Source organism: Squalius cephalus (genome assembly GCF_949319135.1).
Source record: "Squalius cephalus genome assembly, chromosome: 22".
NCBI lineage: Eukaryota > Metazoa > Chordata > Actinopteri > Cypriniformes > Leuciscidae > Squalius > Squalius cephalus.
The window spans coordinates 4,519,493-4,539,801 of record NC_137143.1 but is presented as its reverse complement, the minus strand read 5'-3'; the positions used below and the strand labels follow the sequence as shown (position 1 = coordinate 4,539,801).

Genomic DNA, 20,309 nt, shown 5'->3' with positions numbered 1-20,309 from the left:
CGCAGCCGTCTACCAGGACATTTTCAGAGCACTTCATGCTTCCTTCATTTCCCAGCAGGATTTGCACCTGCCCACACTGCCAAAAGAACCAAAACCTGGAAATCATTTAAGTTGTGGGCCCTGAATCTATAATCTATGGAACTTTAAAGTTTTGAATGGAATTATGGAAATAAATAAACTTTTCCATGATATTCAAATTTTTTGGAAAGGGTCTGTATAACGTATGTCCATAGCAAAAACGAATCAAGAAGAGTTTTGCAGTGTAGTTGTCATGGGTGGATGCAGGAAGGTAGATGAAGATGCTGAGTATAATTCCAATACGAAGTTTAATGGCGGTAATACTAATAATACAGGAAGGGCAACACATACTAAATGCAACGTAGACCGAACAGAGAATGAATGTGAGGGATCAACCTATATAGCAAACACAAACGAGGATAATTAATGGAAGACAGCTGAAACCAATGAACAGGAGCGGGAAAACTGAACAATGGAACACATGATGAGAATGAAAACGATTACGGTAATTACGACATGGCACAAACGCACCATTTTGAATGAGATACGACTGCATGCGTTCACAGAGCACGATCATTTTAATAAACTAAAAATCCATGATAATGACACTAACAGAACATAATGGTGACAAGTAGTGTTGCCCTAACTATCAGCAACAATAGTAGTGTTGCTTTACTTCTTACTTTTATTTGACACTTTCATTTACGATCCATGTAATCACAATGATTCCTTACTGTATATTGCATCCCACTTGTATTATGATTGTTAGAAATCATGAAGGAGTGCTGGGTAATGCATTGACAAAAAGGAGCTGGAAAGATAGGCTTGGTCAAGATTATTGTCTATAGAAGAGAGAAGAAAAGAGGCAGAGCGAGGAAGAATAAGATAATGATGCTGGAAAACACACAAATGAAAGTGGGACCATCCATGCGACCTCTTAGCTGTGAGGGGTGGAGTACAGAAGAAAGGACCAGCAACCCCTGCTCGTCCCCATTCATGTCACAACACAGAGTAATCAATAGCTCAAATAGACTCTTTGTGTTAAAATCAATGCAAGGATCTGGACTTGAAAAGAGTTTTTGAACATGTTCGCTCTAGACGCATGACCGATCACTCCTTCAGGTTCACGAAACCCTCAGAGACGAGATTACAGGGTAGAAATGTGTAAGATGTAAATCTAAAAACTTTAATGTACCTGTATAAAAAGGTCACGTACTGTAATAAAACGTTTTATTGCACTGTAATTACATTGTTTCCTGCAAATGCTTCAGGCAAAACATCCTCTTGTGTTGCGGAATATTCTTACCCTATACAACACACCACAACTCATTCCAAGGTAAATCAACAGACTTGACGCTTTTGGTTAAGCCTCAACCGTAAACCGCTTTCTCTCAGAGAGACACTATGAATGTTTGATCAGCTCAACAACATTTCCACAGGCCACATGAATCCCTGCTTCGTCTGCCATGAGATATTTCATAATGTGTTGATGATGTGTTGGCATCAGCACGTTAGAAGGTAGGAGTGCTGGGAATGCTTGCGATATCAGATCCTTTGGGATGGGGATGGTAAATCACTGTAATAATTCAGAATCCCGGGAACACTGTCATAGTAATTCCCATTTGCATGCTTACCAAAGACTTTTAGATCCCTGCGACATTTAATGAGGATGGGGGTGGTTGGCAACTATAGAAAGGATTATGAAATATCCATAAAAAAGAATCAAAATTAGAATTAGAAATAGAAATAGAAAAACATAGGACTCATAGGACTGTGTCTTTCAGATTGAGGAATCAATTTTAAATTAAGAATGAAAATATTTGAGGGGACTTTTATGTGTTAGCTGAAAAATTAAAGCATCCGTATGGCTTTGAATATTTGACTTGCTCCATCATTCTGAGTCGTTTTGACCCAGAAACACTTTTTGAGTTTTATGCACTGAATAAAAAAAAGGAAAGTCTGCTTTCTAGTGATAATAGTTATTATCTTTCTAACAACTTTTCCGATATATGATCTGCTGCTGACATAGAAGGAATACGTAACTTGCTCCAGCATCTTGAGTTGTTTTGACCCAGAAACACATTTCTAATTATATAATTATCTTTCTAACAATGTTTTTGATATCTTTTGCTGACATATAATGATTTAAATGGTTGCTTTAATAAAACTTGTTTTTGAGAAAATGGCCTTCAAAGTGCCCCATTATGCTTTTTCAGATACTACCTTTCATGTAGTGTACTGTAATATAGCTGTTTGTGAATGTAAAGGTTTATTGTTATTGAGTAGAGTTACTGTCTCCCAAATAAAGAACCTTCTGAAGTGCTGAAACGAGTCGTCAGTAATTCCAGTCTCACTTCCTGCTGAATCTGAGTAGGTTTGTAGCAAAGTCTATGTTCTTCATAGGCTGCCATGAACAAAGTCTACTTTGACCCTCAAACACTAGTTGTAGCTGAGACTAGAAGAGTTTGGTTCGTGTTGTTCATGCCGAGAAGACGCTGTTTTCTGCACTGCAAATCCATTTTGAGGAAGTTCCAAAGGATGAGACTCGAGCTGGAAATGAACGGTACGGTACAACCATTGTTACTGTTCGTATCACTGTGTATCGAGCAACAAACAGACTGGGCCGTCTGACCAATCAGAGCAGAGTAGACCAATCACAACAGACTAAACAGAGCAGAGTAAACCAATCACAACAGACTGGGCCATCTGACCAATCAGAGCAGAGTAGACCAATCACAACAGACTGGGTCATCTGACCAATCAGAGCAGAGTAGACCAATCACAACAGACTGGGCCATCTGACCAATCAGAGCAGAGTAGAGTAGTAGACCAATCACAACAGACTGGGTCATCTGACCAATCAGAGCAGAGTAGACCAATCACAACAGACTCAGCCATCTGACCAATCAGAGCAGAGTAGACCAATCACAACAGACTGGGCCATCTGACCAATCAGAGCAGAGTAGACCAATCACAACAGACTGGGCTATCTGACCAATCAGAGCAGAGTAGACTCTCGGAAAGGAGGGTTTTAGAGCAGTTTTCCTCAACTGGTGGGTCCCGACCCAAAAGTGGGTCTGAAAAGTTTTCCAACCTTTTTCCAAACGTTTTTAGACGCGGCATGTGAACTGTGTGTGTATATATATAGCCTATATATATATATATGCATATACTGTGCTCAAAAAGTACTAATACATTACGTGACTGGTACGTTGTATGTTCACTGGGAAGTATTTGCATGCAGGTATAATGTTCATTCTATTCATTAGGATCAGTGTCCATATGTTTCATTAACAGTTCATGTTAGTGTTGTGTATTTACAATGGCAACTTCAGTTTCCAAAATGCTACTTTATTTTCACTTATTTTCTTTATGTTTAAATGACTGTGGTGGCTCATGCCACCAAACAAAAACTAGTTTGAGACTGCTATTTAATAGCCTTATCTTTCACAGTTTTGTCTTACAACTTGTGTGTGTGACAACAATTTTTGTGAAACAAATTTGCTTGGTTTTTCGGCCAAACCATTGGTTTAGAGAGACCATATCCATTATTAAACCGTTTCAGACACTGAGAAAAAGAGATGATGCTAAAACGTATATTATGAGAAAATGCATGTTTTTTTGAGCACCCACCACCACACAAAAATCATTATTTAATAGAATTACGAGATCAACATCTCACCTCATATATATTGAACTGGCTCTGACCTCGGGCTAACTCTCTGTAGCTGGTGGTGAATTCACCGATGAAATCATGGCTAAAAAGATGAGAAGATGAGAACTACAGTGAAATATCACCACACAAAACTCTTTTGTTATTCACATTAAAAGCCAGTCATCAGCTTACCTGCCATCACGATCCCAGTCATACACTTCCACTTTGATTGTTCTGGAAAACATAAAAAAATCCCAGGTGTGTTCGACAAATCAAAACATTAGGAACTTGCATGCACTTTCTGTGTTGTTTTACAAATGCACATCAAGTAATGGTGCCAACATTGCCCAAAATTGAAGGCTGAATGCAATTTGAACAGCATAATTCCTGTTCAACATCACTGTGATGTTCAGCATCCCAGACACCTGAATATTGGCTCTTTAAAGTGCAATCGACTTGGATATTTGCCCAGTTATAATGCTCTTCTTCATTTCTTCATTCATGATAAATTACTCTTTACTTTTTTATCATTACCATGATCAATAGAAATTTTAAGAACATATGCATATGAACATATGAACATGTATTGTTAAAACTTCAGTTTACCACCTGCTTTCCTCAGGCAGGAGTAATGCATCATTAATTGGATCAGGAAAACTGCGGTGGGCTTCGTATCTTCTGTATAATGAGCTTATTTACATAAAATTAGCATATTTACAGATGAGTTTAGCATATACAGGATTATGATGCATCATCCAATATACTATTTAAGGGAAATAAATGATACCTTTGCTAATTTAGCAGCTATAGCAAAAAAAAAAAAAAAAATTGAAATAAATAAATAAAACCTGCCCATTATCCAACATAGAATTAATTCAGCAAATCGCAATTATCTAATGAGAAAAAAGAAAAGAAAATTTAAGTACAAAAGGAATAAATCTCACAAATGTTGATGTAACCAAATGTCATCTTAACACATTAATTGATTGTGTATCAAAAGAAAATAACAGGTGATTTAAAGTTAGGGTTCATCTTACCACTTTTAAGTACAACAGATAATAGTGACAAAATCAGCTTATTCCAGGAAAATAATGACCATTATGTTGTGTTGATTCAGGAGGATTCCATGGCTGAATAATTCAGACACTTGAGCAAGACTTGCTTCTTGATGCTAAGGCCTAAATTGAGTCATCAGTCACAATTAAACAAAAGCGTCGGGGAAAGCATCCTGTGGCAGGTGTTCGCTCAACGGCTTACATCAACACCATTTTCTAGAGAAATCAAGCTAGCTACTGCCCATATTAATGAGGATGAAACACAGTCTCCTAAAGCTTGCTCATTAGCAAGACTGAGAGGCATTTCAGAAAACTCTATAGTCCGGCAAAAAGTTCCTGTTTGCTTCCTATCTGCAAACAGTCCAGAACTCCCACACAAATCATTACAGCCGTTTATGAAGAACGTGAATAAATAAAAGCACAGTGATTCTGGAATAAAAGTGCAAATGAATGTCCTGGGGTTGCTGGCTCAGTTCTGCTGAGTTGTCTTGATGTTTTTTTTTTTTTTTGTTAAGCGAATGAAAAGGGCTAATATGTCCCTCGATATCCGTAATCTCCGTGAGCAGCTCATGCAATTCTAAACCTGCATGACTTTTGTTTCTTCTGGGGAACACAAAAGGAGATATTTTGGGTTTGTTTAGCCAATCATTTAAAGTCAACAGGTCTGATGTGGTTTTGGACCCCACTGACTTTCATTGTATGGACAAAAACATTATTCAAAATGTCTTATTTTGTGTTTCACAGAAAATGAATAATCATGTAGGTTTGGAACACCACGAGTCTGAGTAAATGATGACAGAATTGTTACTTTTGGGAACTGTTTGAGCTATCTTTCCTGTAGCTCAAACAATAGAGCATTGGCGCTTGCAACGCCAAGGTCATGGGTTCGATTCCCAGGAAAAGCAAGAATTGATAAGAAGAATGTAAATGCAATGTAAGTCGCTTTGGATAAAAGCGTCTGCCAAATGCATAAATGTAAATGTAATGTAAATGTATCAACTAGGAAACCATTGTTGTATGTGGGTAACAGCTATATTGACAAAGTGTTGATACCTGAACACTGTCGTTTGACTTGTAGGCAAAAGTTTTGCCCACCTTACCAGCAAGGCAAAGCTAACGCAAAATATCAGAAAATCTCCTGTAGTCGAGGAAGTAAGGAATCTAAAAAGCGCTCCCTCCGTGGGATTGTGGGCGGTAGCGTCTTTTGACGTTCGTTATCTTCAAAGTAGTGTGAGCACCTCTCTGAGCATCTGTCACCTGGGCGTCATGTTCCCTGACAGTAAGAGAGAGCAGATGCCAAGACGGCTCCCTAGGCTGCTGTCTATCATCCTCACAACAGAGGAGGAGAAAATAGATTGTGCTCTGAGCCCAAACAGCGAAGACGGGAGGCGGGGAAGAAGATATTTAAGGCTGAAGGTACAATCCAGAGCTGTCTTTAATTCCCATACACTGACCTCAAACCAAAATGTTGATCCGAGTTTCTCGACGCTTCAGGCGTTGCATGAAAAACGTATCTGTGTGGGACTGGAAAGCCACGCTGAATGTCAACACCAGCGTTTATTGCAAAATTGTGGCGGTCTCTTGGTAAAACATTCATATATTTTGTTTGACAATCGTCGTTTGAAAGAGGAACATCAGTGAAAATCTGATTCCTCCAGAATTTCCGAAAAACTTTCGGTTTATTCTTAGCCTAAAGTAGAGCATCTGTGATTCATTTCATTAACATCTCAAATTAATTGAGATCAGAATAAAACCACGGAGACGTGTGGGGGATGTTTCATATCTACTCTTATGAAGCTTGGAATAAAATGGATGCACACTGACATCTATTTTAATGGGCTCTGGAGCTATAATTTGTTCCCCCTATAAATGCATGGGTGATATACTGACACTGCCCTCTATGGGAACGTCGTTCACACATATCGCCACAGGTCAAAGGAGACAACCGCCTGTGGTGGCATTGCAACATCATGTTATTTATGCTCCATATATATTCACTGTCCCGGTTTATTTCCCTGCTGTTAGCGCTCTTTTATGATGTGTATGGCCTGTCAAAGATATGTCCGTGCCTGAGTGCCAGGGCTCTGCAGTGTGATGAGCTGAATACAGAAAGAGTTTTATATTTCAAATGAAACAGGCTGAAGGATTTGTAACACAGAGGTAAAGGGTTAGTTCACCAAAAAATGACAAATCTGTCATCGTTAACTCACTCTCATTGAGAGTCAGTGCGGTCCATACAACACTGTACCCCACTGACTTTGAAGTTCGCATCACCCTGGTTTCCTCGATAAAAATTTCTTCCATTGGATTTTGGATTATTCCAAAAAATAAGGTCTGTGTTTATGAAAAACTTTAAAATGATTATGATTCTTACACAACTTTTATGAATTTTGAAGCCTGAATGCAATTGGCAGAAAAGCTATAGACTATAAACGAACTACACCACAGTCACATGACTTCAACGTCACCATCACTAAACTTCCGACAACTCTTTCAGTCTTTATTTTAAAACCATTTTCCTTGAAAGTTTGAGTTATAATAGTTTGCAAGAGTGTGATTATAAACTCAACGAGAGAGTGAAAGCGACTGTAAAAAATTAAATGATCAATAAGTTATGACAACATATGTTTTTACATTGCTGTAACTAATCAAAATAAGTTAAGCAATTTTCTTTTTTTTTCTGTTATACAAGACTCAACTCTTTTTTTTAAGTCAGTTTAATGTAATTTAAGTTGAAATGACTTAAACTTCCAAGTTGATTGTACTTTTAAGGCAGCAACATTTAGGGTTGGGTACCATTCACATTTTAACCGGTACCTTTTTTGGGTAATTTAGGCATGTTTACCTCAACAACTGTCATTTGTCTAGTGTCATTTGTAGAAGTGTTGTTGACATTATGCCAGAGCTGCCTTGGTCACTGTCTGCCATTGTCTGTGATGTCTGAATATTATTAAAAACAACCATTTTAGTAATAATAATAAAAATGAAATGTTTTGTTTTCCGCAAATTCTGTGTTGTGAATTTTCTAGTAATCAAATGAAGACATAAACCTTAAACAGAAAAAAAAGTGTGATTATTCCTTAAAAAATTGTTTTTGATAGTAATTTATTATTATTAGTGTTAGTATTATTATTAAACTGAGATATCTAAATTCTACTGTACAACAGTAATATATTATCAAGTTAAATCGAACTTTTATTTTGACGGGTTGTGGTGAAGACCTTTAAGTTTCCGTGTGTTAATGATATAACGATAGTTTTTCTTAAATGAAACTGTAAAATGCTGATGAACTTCAGTGACTCTCAGAGCGGCTCTGGAAATGCATTCATAGGCTGAAAACACAGCGAGCGTCACGCATGCTTCAGTGTGTGTGTGTGTGATAAACGAAACTGTGCATCTGTGCCACTCATTCACAGGTACCGAAATTTGGCACAGATTGATTTCATGTGAATCGGTACTCGGTAGTACCGACGTAATTCGGTCGGTGCCATTAAAAGTACAGAGTCCGGTACCCAACCCTCGCAACAGTTTTATGAGTTGCTGATGATGTTTAATGTCCCAGACAACCTCTGTAGTCCCATTTAGACATTTTACAAGACAAGTAAAAGCTTTAAAAAAAAAACACAAGCTGGTATTAGTGATGTATTTTATGTTTTAGAATAAAACTTGAAAATATCTAGAGCTTGTGTTCACCAGACCTTATTTTAGGCTTTTAACCAAAAACATATTCACTTTGGGACAACGGTACTGGAACTAATAAAATGCAACTTGTTTATGGGTTCTGGCCTACTGTATAAAAATCCCTGCAGCACACAATTATACATATATTTTTTTCAATTTTGGAGTGAACAATAAGTTGCAGCTCATCATTTCTTCACATTCATAGATGAAGTGTTTTTGCACCCCTAGTGGCAGAAAATAGAAATGCAGAAGTATTGACTGTTACAAATACGTTTCTATTGCTATTGGACGAACAAACAGGTATAAACCCGCCATAAACTCTTGCCACTGACAAATGTTTCTTTTGAATGCAGGCACTATGAAAAGCCTCACTTCCTGATTTGGCGTGGCATGCGGGACATTTCAGCGGCGTATTGCAGCGCGGTGCCTGTCACGAGAGATTAACCCTGGAGAGCAGCTACAGCACACACAGGCAAGAACGTAATTTTGAGACACGCGGTTTTGGTTCCCCAAGCTGATTGGTCGTGACAGGGTGGTGAACCTCGCTTAGGGTTGCCAACCATTCAGTATAATACGGAATCATCCCGTATTTAAGACATCAAAGTAGTGTTCCGTATTAAACCCATACACTGCAAAAAATGTTTTTCTTACTTAGTATTTTTGTCTTGTTTCCAGTCCAAATATCAAAAAAATTCTTACATCAAGATGCATTTACTAAAGTAGTAAAAAAGATATTATGTCTTGTTTTCCGGGGGAATTAATCAAAATTAAGTGAGTTTTTGCTTAAAACAAGCAAAATTATCTGTCCATGGGGTAAGAAAAATAATCTTGTTTCTGTTTGAATTAAAATTATTTTTCTTACCCCATGGACAGATAATTTAGCTTGTTTTAAGCAAAAACTCACTTAATTTTGATTAATTCCCCCGGAAAACAAGACATAATATCTTATCTAATTTTACTTATCTAGTAAAAGCATCTTGATTTAAGAATTTTTTGATATTTGGACTGGAAACCAGACAAAAATATTAAGTAGGAAAAGCATTTTTTGCAGTGTACATAATGCAGTTTGTCCTGTATTTTGTGTAGGCCTATGCCTACCAGAAAATGAGAGACCATATCAAACTCTTCATTGAGAATTAATTAGTATTATTATTTTTTTTGACAATCATTGATTTGCAAACATAGCCCTTCGAGGAAGGCTATAAGACCTGTCCTATGAAGACCGACAGGTCGCTCCCAGCGGGACGTGTACTACAGGCGATTCCTATTCAACGTCCACTGATTTCAGCAAATCAGTTTAGGCGAATGCAGACAACTTGATTATTATTCATGAGCACCAATATCCAGCTCCGAAAAAAAAAAAGCAATCTACCTGAGGGAAGATGTGATCAAGTCATCTATCACTGTTGTAAATTAGGCTAAATACAATTTTTTTTTTTTATGTCATAAAAAAATCATTATTGTTAGTCTTTTACAGAAAAAAAACACGAAATGAAAGTCTCAAGCATCCCCAGCAGCTCATACTAATTCTCTCTAAGGGCCAGTTCACACAGAACATGTTTTTACTTTGTAAATCGCGAGACGCTGGCAGTGGAATGGGGAAAACACAAGGTCTCGAGATTAGTTTTTTTCAAAGTCGAACTGATTTTAAGTTGCGCATCGCGTTTTTGTGTCATGCGTGAGACGCGAGCGCAACGGTCAAACACATTCGTCTAGTCTAGTGCATGTTTCCATGGGCTGTGTCCGAAATCTTAAAAATGCTGCCTTTGGAGGATGTACTCCAAAGTAGGAAGGCATTAAGTCGAATCCAATGTTCGCTTCACTTCCTGTTCCCTGAGATCCCTTCATCGGATCGATTATTGAAGGCAGCATAGATGTAGGTTACATTTTATTTTAAGGTGACGTAGTTACATTGTACTTACTCATTTAAGTACTAATTAATATTAACTAAATACATGTACTTACTATAGAGTTAGGGTTTGGTTTAGGATTAGTTACTTGTCACTATGCGTACTTTGCTGTTATTACTACAGTAAGTACATGTAGTAAAGTGTAACTTGTCACCTTAAAATAAAGTGTTACCAAGATGTATCCTTCGCTGCCTTTGATATCCCACAATCCCGTGCTTTCCATTCTATAATGTCAGTTGAGCTAAAAAATAAACATGCCATCTGAAAGTTGCGGTCGGTGGTCAGTTTGTTTCAACGTTTCCACTTTTGATATCATTTATATCAAGAAATTACTATTGTAGCAATCAAATCCAAGAGCAACACTGTACCAGGTGAGCTAACAAGCAAGTTTACTACAGTACATCAGTAAAAGCCACACAAATGGAGCTGGTTATGTGATGCAAATGTTAAAAATCATGCACTGTGGTAAAGGTGTTTTATGATCATAACATCGTATTGTGCAAAGAATAGCATGGAAATAAGTGTTTATTAAATCGATAAGTAATCGTAATTATAATTGTAACCATTAATTATCATTTATGTGAAAAGAAACACAAGTTACAGTGTGTTAGTGTTTTACTGCCTCTTTTTGTACAGTATACTGTAGGTTTTTGGAGTTTTGCACAAATGTAGGTAGATGCACGTTTTTCCATTACACACAAGTCTCATATTTCACCTCAAGCTCTTCACTGACACTGCTGTCTCCTTGGTAACCAACTATAGTTACCTTTTAAAAAAATGTTATCAATGGCAAAATTGTTGGTTGTGTTGGAAATGGTGTATTATATATCATTTTCACGCAATTAAGACATTCAAATAACTACTTACCTGTCAAAGTCTCCATTGCAGAGAGCTCTGACTGGAATGGTGAACGGCTGCCACACAGGGTTGAGGGTGTTCTTCACCACCTCTGTCTTGTGGCAGATTGTAAACCTTCATGTTGAGAGAACGAACAAAAACACAAAGACATCGAGGCACTGCAAAACTTCTGAGGAAACTCGAATACGACTGTCATCCGCCACCTGCTCTGTTTATCTCATGGTGATCAAAGCTGACAAACCATATGGTTTGCAAAGTGTTAGTAAGTCTACAGACATCACATTGGTTTTTAGACTTTGCAAATCAGAGATTTCTCTTTATTTTTCATGTAAATTATAAAAATGCTCTCCAAAGATCATTTTAGCCTAATTATCAAACTTCAAAAAGTATCATCCTTCCATTCTATAAACAGATATTACTTAAAATGTGATTATTAGCCCCTTCATCAGCATCATTAAAACACCCTAAGCCTGTTTAAACACTGTCTGACTCTGCAGAGCTTTTTGTAGTTGCTCCGTTGAGTATTTTTGATCTGAAAGACAAAATGAGCAAACTACAGGATCATGGCTCTTGAAAACATGATACGCCGGTCACTTTAGTAAAGAGGCTTTGATAGGAACTCTGGGTTACATAGAAGGACTTTTCCTCTTCCTCTGTATGCACACAGAGATTCATTTCCAGCCCATGAATTTCCCCACAGAGCAGCAACATGTTTCGCCAGTCTTACAGTATGGGGGTGAGGTTGGGCGCTGAGAATCATGGGAAATATTCTTTTCACAGTTACAAATCGATGTAGGACACTTACGTGCCATCTTCATTGCTTCTGTAGAAGACCATGAAAGGATCGGATTTCCCAAAAAAGTCCTTCTTGTCCAATTTGTTGGCACAGAACTGCATGGTTGCACTGTCCTATAAAGAAAAAAAGAAAATATATCAGTGCTGTATGGCAAAACTATGTTTATATATAGCCTATTGTCACGATCCTGGTACTGTGCCTTTTGTTTTGTTTGGACTTTTATGTTGAAGTGCATTCTCTGTTCTCATTGTTTCCTTCCTGTTTGGTTTCTGTGCCTCCTTGTTGTCGTATTAGTTGTTATAGTTACCATCATTAGTTACACCTGTCTTTAATTATCATTGATTTCTGTGCATTCAAGCTTTTCAGTTGCTCTTTGCTAGTCATTGTTTGTGGTGGAGATATTATATATATATATATATATATATATATGAAGAGTTCAGATGCAAAAGCCTCTAAGTGCCATCTGAAATTTCCTTCTATAATGATCATTTTTTATCAAGTTTGTATGTTTATGTTCACTTATTTCACACTACTGGCAATGAAAATTACCTATTAATTGTCATTTAAGTGAAATTACTGAACTTAAATATACGAGCTTGAAAAAAAATGCTCATTTTAGAAGAAAATTTCAGATGGCACTTAGAGGCTTTTGCATCTGAACTCTTCATATATATATATATATATATATATATATATATATATATATATATATATATATATATATATATATATATATATATATATATATATACACACACACACACATATATACACACACACACACACACACATATATATATACATATACATATACATATACATACACAGTACTGTGCAAAAGTCCCCACCCCCCACAGTACTGTATATATATATACACACACACACATACACACTATACACACACACACACACACACTCACACATATATACATACAACATATATTTGAAATATTTATATATTTTGCCCAGGAACAAAATGGTGTATGAGCTGTGCTGACATGACAGCAACAACACAAAATCTGCCCTGAATCATGCATTATAATGATCACAATGCAGAAAGAATAGATCCAAAACACTTTCATTTAATTCTTCTGGGAGAAAGGGAGGCTCATTACAGCAGGATCAGTGATCTTGTAGAAGTGAACACACAGATATGGATGAAGCTTTGGGATTTGAGCTCCATTCAGTGACAGGGAGCACTGGTCTGTGATCAGCTTCTGCTTCACTTGTCATTATGAATATGATCATGCCTGCCATGTAGAAACAACTCCAGGTCAACAGTTTAATGCTGCGATAAATTTGGATGTGCATCAACGCATGCCAGTAACTTTTGGAGATGGCCCTTGAGATCAAAGGTGAAGCACATTCAGTGCGGAAGATGCGTCTATTTCAACTAGAACGAGTCTGTCTGAAATATTTTTTTGATCATGTTATTAAATTAGACTACGTTCTGAAGGTTTGAAAGTTTTACATAGACATTATATAAAGACAATTAGTTGTACATACACTGACTGAATATCTAAAGGCTGTTGTTTGCAGGAGCATTTTCTCTGAGGAGGATAAAGAGGAAATGCTTCCTCGACAAATTTGGATGAGAAAATAATGAGTTCAAAACAGTTAAAAATAAAACAAGAAAATTACATAATTTGTGGCGGTGTGTTTTTTTAATAATGCCTGCCTGTCATCCTTGCAAAATGTCCATAAATCATCCCGAATGGTGGAAATAGAGCAATTAAAAGCTACTCTCTCCTTCTTACACCACATCTACACCAGACGCGAGCGGCGCAACACCCCTAAAGCAAATAGAACCCATTATAATCAGTGATGCTGTCTACACTGAATGTGACGCAACAATACAAATTCAATAAATTTAATGCATCCTTGTTAAATATTAAAAGTATCAATTTCTTACAAAAAAATACAAATCTTACTAATCCCAAACTTGGTAATGTAAATCACAACTTTGAATCACTTACGAGTCAAAATAAGCTTGAAATGATGTGAAACGAAGATCACTGAGAGAACTGGTCATCAGTGAAAACCCCAAAAATTATAAGACAATAATACTTGAATTAGAATTATTGATTAATGGCACAAAAAAGGCTATAAGTGACTAATATTAATAATATTAATTAACTGAATATTATTATCAGAAAGCAGTTAGAATGAAACAAATGAAAGATATAACAATAAATTATATATATATAATTTATTGTTATATCTTTCATTTGTTTCATTCTATATATTTATATTGCTTTAATGTAGAAGTTACTGATTATTGCACAATCATTTTGAAGCAATTTTAAAAGCAGTATTTTACACAGGTATCAAATTTGTTACAATGTTACAATTTCTTCTTGGTTTAGTTCACTTTCACAAGGCAAAATGTCTAAACAGACCACTGACAGAATTTGTTAATTCAAGTCATGTGCGAGTAAACTGTCCTCTCATTGGTTAGGCCTGTTCATGTTCCAGGATTCCACTCATAGCGGTCATCCATCAGTTTCATATCTTTATTATTTTGAGCAAGAATCAAGGCTTTGTCTGTATTTTATGTGTTTTGGACAGTTCTGAAATATGTAAAATTTCAATTAGGCATTTCACTTCGTCTTTGCTCTAGGTTACCCCACAATTCATTTTGAGAGGCGTTAGCAGAAAAACACTGCTGCTTTTGATGCAACGTACCGACTCACCATATGACGTTTACATGTAACCAAATAATCCGTTAGTAATCGGATTGACGGCTCAATCGTTAAAATAGGCCCCATTATGCGCAAACAGCGGGAAACTCGTTTATATTCGTGCAGTGTGAGCATGTCAAAAAATCTATTACGACTTGAAGCTTGTGACATAAATGCGCACATCAACCCCATCACGTTTAGCGTTCATGTAAACACTACATTCAGATTCATCAATCGGAATGAATTCAGACCGATTGAAACAAAAGTTGTGCATGTAAACGTAACCATTGTGATACAGCCTGGTCTGTTGGTCCACGGAGTCAAATTTTCAGAGTTTGTTCTCATGCGGGCCGAGACCACCTCATTCAGGCGATCTGAAACCGATTTTTTTGATGCCAGGGCGGAGCAGGCGGCCAGGGCACAGCCGACGGAGGGAAGAACCATGGAGGAGGCAGGGCTGACGACTCCATGGGGCCGACTGACGGGGACGAAGCAGGTGGGAGAGGAGACCAGGGTGGAGCCGGAGAGCTGACGAGCCCAGGCGACACCGATGACCCGGCGGGACATAGCGATGCCGCAGGCTCTGGCGACTGAGGTGCAGACGGGGGCACAGAAGACTGCGGTGGAGCCGGAGTGCCAGAAGACCAAGGTGGAGCTGGAGGGAGCGAGGAGCTCAACGGAGCCAGAGGGACGAAGAGACGAGTCGAAGCCAGAGGAGTGTAGTCCCTAGGTGAGGGCAGGGCGAGGAACGACCAAGGCAGAGCCGGGGGGACGAGGGAGCCCGGCGGAGCTGGTGGACTGATGGGCCACGGTGGAGCTGAGGGAGGTAGGAGCCAAGGTTGAGCTGATGGACTGACAGGTTGAGGTGGAGTCCTGGTCACGGAGGTTGGAGGTGGAGACCGGGGATCCACCGACCATGCTGGTGCTGAACACTGGTAGACTCGCGAGCTCACCTCACTTAAAGTGGCATGTGGGTGGGCTATGGGGCTAGCAGGAGGTGGCAACAGCGTGGTTGAGGAAGGGATGATGGGAGGAGGTGAAAGAGGGAGGCTGGGTGGGAGTTCAGGAATAGGGTCAAGAACAGGCTGAGGCTCGGGAGCAGACTCAGGAACAGATTCAGGCTCGAGAACAGATTCAAGCTCGGGAACAGAAGACTCAAGCAGGGCGGTCTCGGCAGGACGAGACTCAGGATGGGTGGTCTCGGCGTGACGAGACTCTGGACGGGCGGTCTCGGCGTGACGAGATTCTGGAACAGGGACAGGAACAGGTCTGGGAATATGGACAGTCCTTGGGGCATAAACAGGTCTGGGAACAGGTATCGGCGTGGCGGCGGCCATCCTGGATGAGGGCTCAGACAGTGAGGCAGCGGCCATCTTGGCTGAGGGCGCAGGCGGCGAGAGGGCAGCCATCTTGGCTGAGGGCTCAGGCGGCGAGGCGGTGGCCATCTTGGCTGAGGGCTCAGGCGGTGAGGCAGCGGCCATCTTGGCTGAGGGCTCAGGCGGTGGCCATCTTATCTGAGGGCTCAAGCGGTGAGGTGGCGGCCATCTTGGCTGAAGACGAGGGCTCAGGCATGGCGGGCATGACGTGATGAACAGGTTCGTCAGGCATGACGTGAAGATCCGGCTGGTCAGGCAGTGTTCTGGATAGGGGCGCGACGCTCTCCAGACACCTACTGATGGTCTCTTTCCAGTCCTGTGGTGTCTGGGAGATTGCTATGGTGGTTGAAAGTTGCCCCGATCCAGAACAGGGTCCTTAGGGTCTCGGCGTCCAGGGCGCTGGTGGTGGCAAGACACATGAAGTTCTTTATAAAAGAAAAAAGGTTAGGGCTCTCCTGAGCCAGGACGATTATTCTGGCCCTATCATCCACTTTGGGCGGTCCGTTCTTCTGTCACGGTGTGGTGCAGGCAGAAGAAGACGAGGGAGAATCAAAAGTTCCAATGCAAACTTTTACTTACAATATAATTCCAACAGGTACAGACAGGCAGAATGTCCACACACGCTAAAAAGGATTGAGAACGGACAATGACAGACTGCACAGAAGATACTTAAATACAGACACAGATGACACTGATTAAAGGTAGGGTAGGTAGGATTTTTATAAAAAAAACTTTTTTTCAAATTTGTTTAAACTGTCTTTATATACCAATACATAATTAAAATGTAAGTGCTCTGAAAAAGAGAGTATAAAAATCGAGTGACTGTAGACCTTTTAATCTGCAATAAACACAGCTCATTATTTCCATTTGGGACGAAACAATTGATTGGTTTGGGCGACTGTCACTCACTCTCGCAACCATGGCTACCACCCCTGTTGCTACAAGATCTGCCCATATGCGCGCGCACCCGTTTGATTTGAGGAGTGCAAGAGAGGCGCGGAACCTACGAAGAGTAAAATTATGGCAGAGAAAGAGCATTCAAAATTCAAAGCACCTGCATATTCAGTCAGCGAAGGCAAAAACTACATCCTCGGACCCTGGTTGCCCGCACTCTTGAACGACCTCCTCTGCTTCGCCCTCGACCCCGGACCTGTCCTCGAACCGACGAAGTGGTACTTGTCTCCGGAGTGTAGTCCTCATTAGAGTCAACAATGTTTTCATCATGGAAACTCGCAAAACACCGTATATGTTATGAATCTTACACGAAATTCACCTTCATCACAGTGTAACTGATGGTAATGGAAAAACGTGTATCAATGCAACCTGTTTTTAGCTTTGCCTTATAAATATAGCTCGTTACCTATAAATATAGCTTGTTACCGAATCAAACAAAGTATATTTTAAACTTTACCAGTATCGATATGCTAGCTTGATAGTGAGTACTAAAATAAATCTTATTTGTTTATATTTATAGTGATAAAGTTAGGTATTTTATTACATGTGATTCTGACATGATGTCACTGCATGCACTGCGCTCCTTCCTCTCCGCTCGTCTCATTTAAATAAATGTGTCTTCCAGCTGAGCCTGAGCGTTTGGCGTCGCGCGTTCATGTGTTTTGGGGGCGTGGCTTTGGAAGGAGCTCAGAAGGGAGGGGGTGGAGTGAATGGAAATATGCGCGCGATGCAGTATTTGCGGTAAAATAATTGCTGCAAAGACCGGTACCACGACAAATATGATGAAGATCTTGACAGTGCACGGAGTAAACATAAGAGCAGAAAGTTGCTCCGTCTTCAACTGGTAAATGAAGAGATACCTTACTGATCACTCTGACAGTGTTTATATTGCAATAATGACCTACTGAATGTACACTGCCGTTCAAAAATGTGTTGGTTGGTCAGAATTTTTTTTCAGTAAGGATGCATTAAAGTGACCTTAAAACATGTGTAATGTTACAAAAGATTTCTGTTTCAAATAAATGCTGTTCTTTTGACATTTTTATTCATCAAAGAATCATGAAAAAATGTATCATAGTTTCCAAAATATTAAGCAGCAAACTGTTTTCATATTTCTGTAGGATCATGTGACACTGACGTAATGATTTTGGAAATTCAGCTTTGACATCACAGGAATAAATTACATTTTGAAATATATTCAAATAAGATTTTAAATTGTAATACTATTTCACAATGTTACAAGTTTTACTGTATTTTTGATCAAACAAATTCAGCTTTGGTGAGCATGAGCTCTTTATAAAAAAAAATGTGTTCCTTTGTGCACTGGCTAAGGAGCATGAGTCAAACTGAAAAAATAAAACCAAAGTTTTTCTGAGGTAATGTCTTATATAATCTTGTTAAAATGGATTTCATAAAATTGGTATTGAACAAAGTATCGTTTGGAACCGGTATCGAAATCAAGGTATTGGTATGGGTATGGGTATTGGTATCGAAATTTTTTTAACGATACCCAGCCCTAGATACAGATGATGATGATGATTAACTAAACACAGGTGATACGGATGAACTGATTAAGACAGTGAAGACGACACGTGACGTGATGACAGGCTGACAAGTCCAATGAAGACAAACTAAACAGAACACAAATGTGACACTGACACTGAGCACTGAGTTCCTGGTTTTCTTAGGTCACAAAACTCGCTGAATAAATCGCCTTTATCAATGACTACGTTTACAAGCTGTTAAAATTCGGGTTATGGTCGGGTTAAGGTCACTATTTGGGTTTCTGAAACATTCGGAATAACCCGTTTACATGCGTGAGCAGAGAGAGTTACTCCTGTATACATGGAATTTGTAATCAATTGGCAATATCCCGATGTAAACGGCGATGCATGGTTAGCGTCTGGACGTACGGACAACCTTAAGACGCAATATGCGTCATTTCCGATTCTTCTTCCTGTATCCAAAGACAACAACAACAGCAGCAGCACGCGGATAATGAATAGTTCGGGGCAGATAGCGATCGCCTTTGTTTGCGCTTTCCTCCTCGCTCCAAGTGCTGTGCTGCGTCTCGCCATGTTTACCTCTACTTCTTGTTTACTTCCGGTATACTGCACGCGGGTTTTTGTATGCGCCGTCTCTACTCAAAAGACCAAGATTCCTTGCGAATAGAACATGCGTAGAACACAAATCAATGTTCCTTTTGATGGGGATATGCCGATACGCGTTTACATGACCAAATATTCAGGTTAGAAAAGGGGTACCCCAGGGATCATATCCGGGTTTTTAAAAACCGGGATATGAGCATATCCGGGTTTTTGCCGGTGTTTACATGGCCGTGCGCGACTGGGTTATTGCTAATATCCCGGTTTTGAACGGGTTATTGGCTGCATGTAAACGTAGTCATTGAGGTGCCACACAAATGTATTTTTACGGACGTCCACATAAGAAACAATAACCGTCCGAATTGGGCTTTAGCTTGGTTTTGTTCTGTTCCTGTTTGCCTGTGTTCCCAGTGATTGTTTGTTTCTATGGTTACCAATGAGATTATTGATTAGTCGCACCAATCTCTTGTTGCCCTCAGTTGATTCAGTTCTTTGTCTTGTATTGTACCTCTGTTTCGTGCATGTTCTCCAGAGCACTCCTGTGTGGATTATCTTCATTTAGTGTTTATTAAAAGAAGTTCTGCTATAGATCCCTTTCCTCTTCATTTGTCTACCAAACTGTGACAAGTTTCCCATCCATTTAAAATAACTCAGTAAACTGCTCAGTTTGACAGCAGCGGTCAGAGTCTCTGTGATGTTTTAATGATTGACACTGTTCAAATGAAAATGTCTGAATTGTCTCATTCACAGCTCTGCGCTCACAGAGCTCCCTGGAAATCAATTCTCACTTCCCCTGCTAGTCTCCCTCTGTGAAAATACTAGTACTTTTCCTGAGTTTTAAGAAAACTTCATAGTGTTATTTTAAGATGGTAATTTGTCATTTTCCTTGCATGTGAACACTGACATTAAACATTGTGTTGATTGGCTTCCAGAACTGAGCAAGAGACTTCTACCATATTATCTGAGCTTCGGCACACACACACAAATGAGCCAAAGAACAGAAACACTACTGGGATTCTTCAGTAAGTGGACTCGAGAGAAACACCGCTCAGTGAAGTCCTTGTAATGATTCCAGTGATGGCAAGTTTGAAGAGCCCACATACAGTGTTTTATTAAATCCAAACATGAACAAACTCAAAATAAACAAAGACATGCTTGGCATGAAACTATTAACTTAAACGTTAACAGAAAACTCACCAAACAGAAGTAACAGGGAACAA

General features: G+C 39.2%; 1 protein-coding gene across 2 annotated transcripts in view; it reads right to left on the bottom strand.

Moving 5' to 3' along the window:
* Positions 1–20,309, bottom strand: part of cpne5b (copine Vb) — a 185,775-nt gene that overhangs the window by 42,173 nt on the left and 123,293 nt on the right. For both annotated transcript variants that reach the window (XM_079857317.1, XM_079857316.1), the window contains 4 exons: positions 11,983–12,086; positions 11,187–11,291; positions 3,866–3,907; positions 3,701–3,776 (listed from right to left, as the gene is read on the bottom strand). In XM_079857317.1, the coding sequence (XP_079713443.1) occupies positions 3,701–3,776; positions 3,866–3,907; positions 11,187–11,291; positions 11,983–12,086 (327 nt within the window). The remainder of the gene's footprint in view (positions 1–3,700; positions 3,777–3,865; positions 3,908–11,186; positions 11,292–11,982; positions 12,087–20,309) is intronic.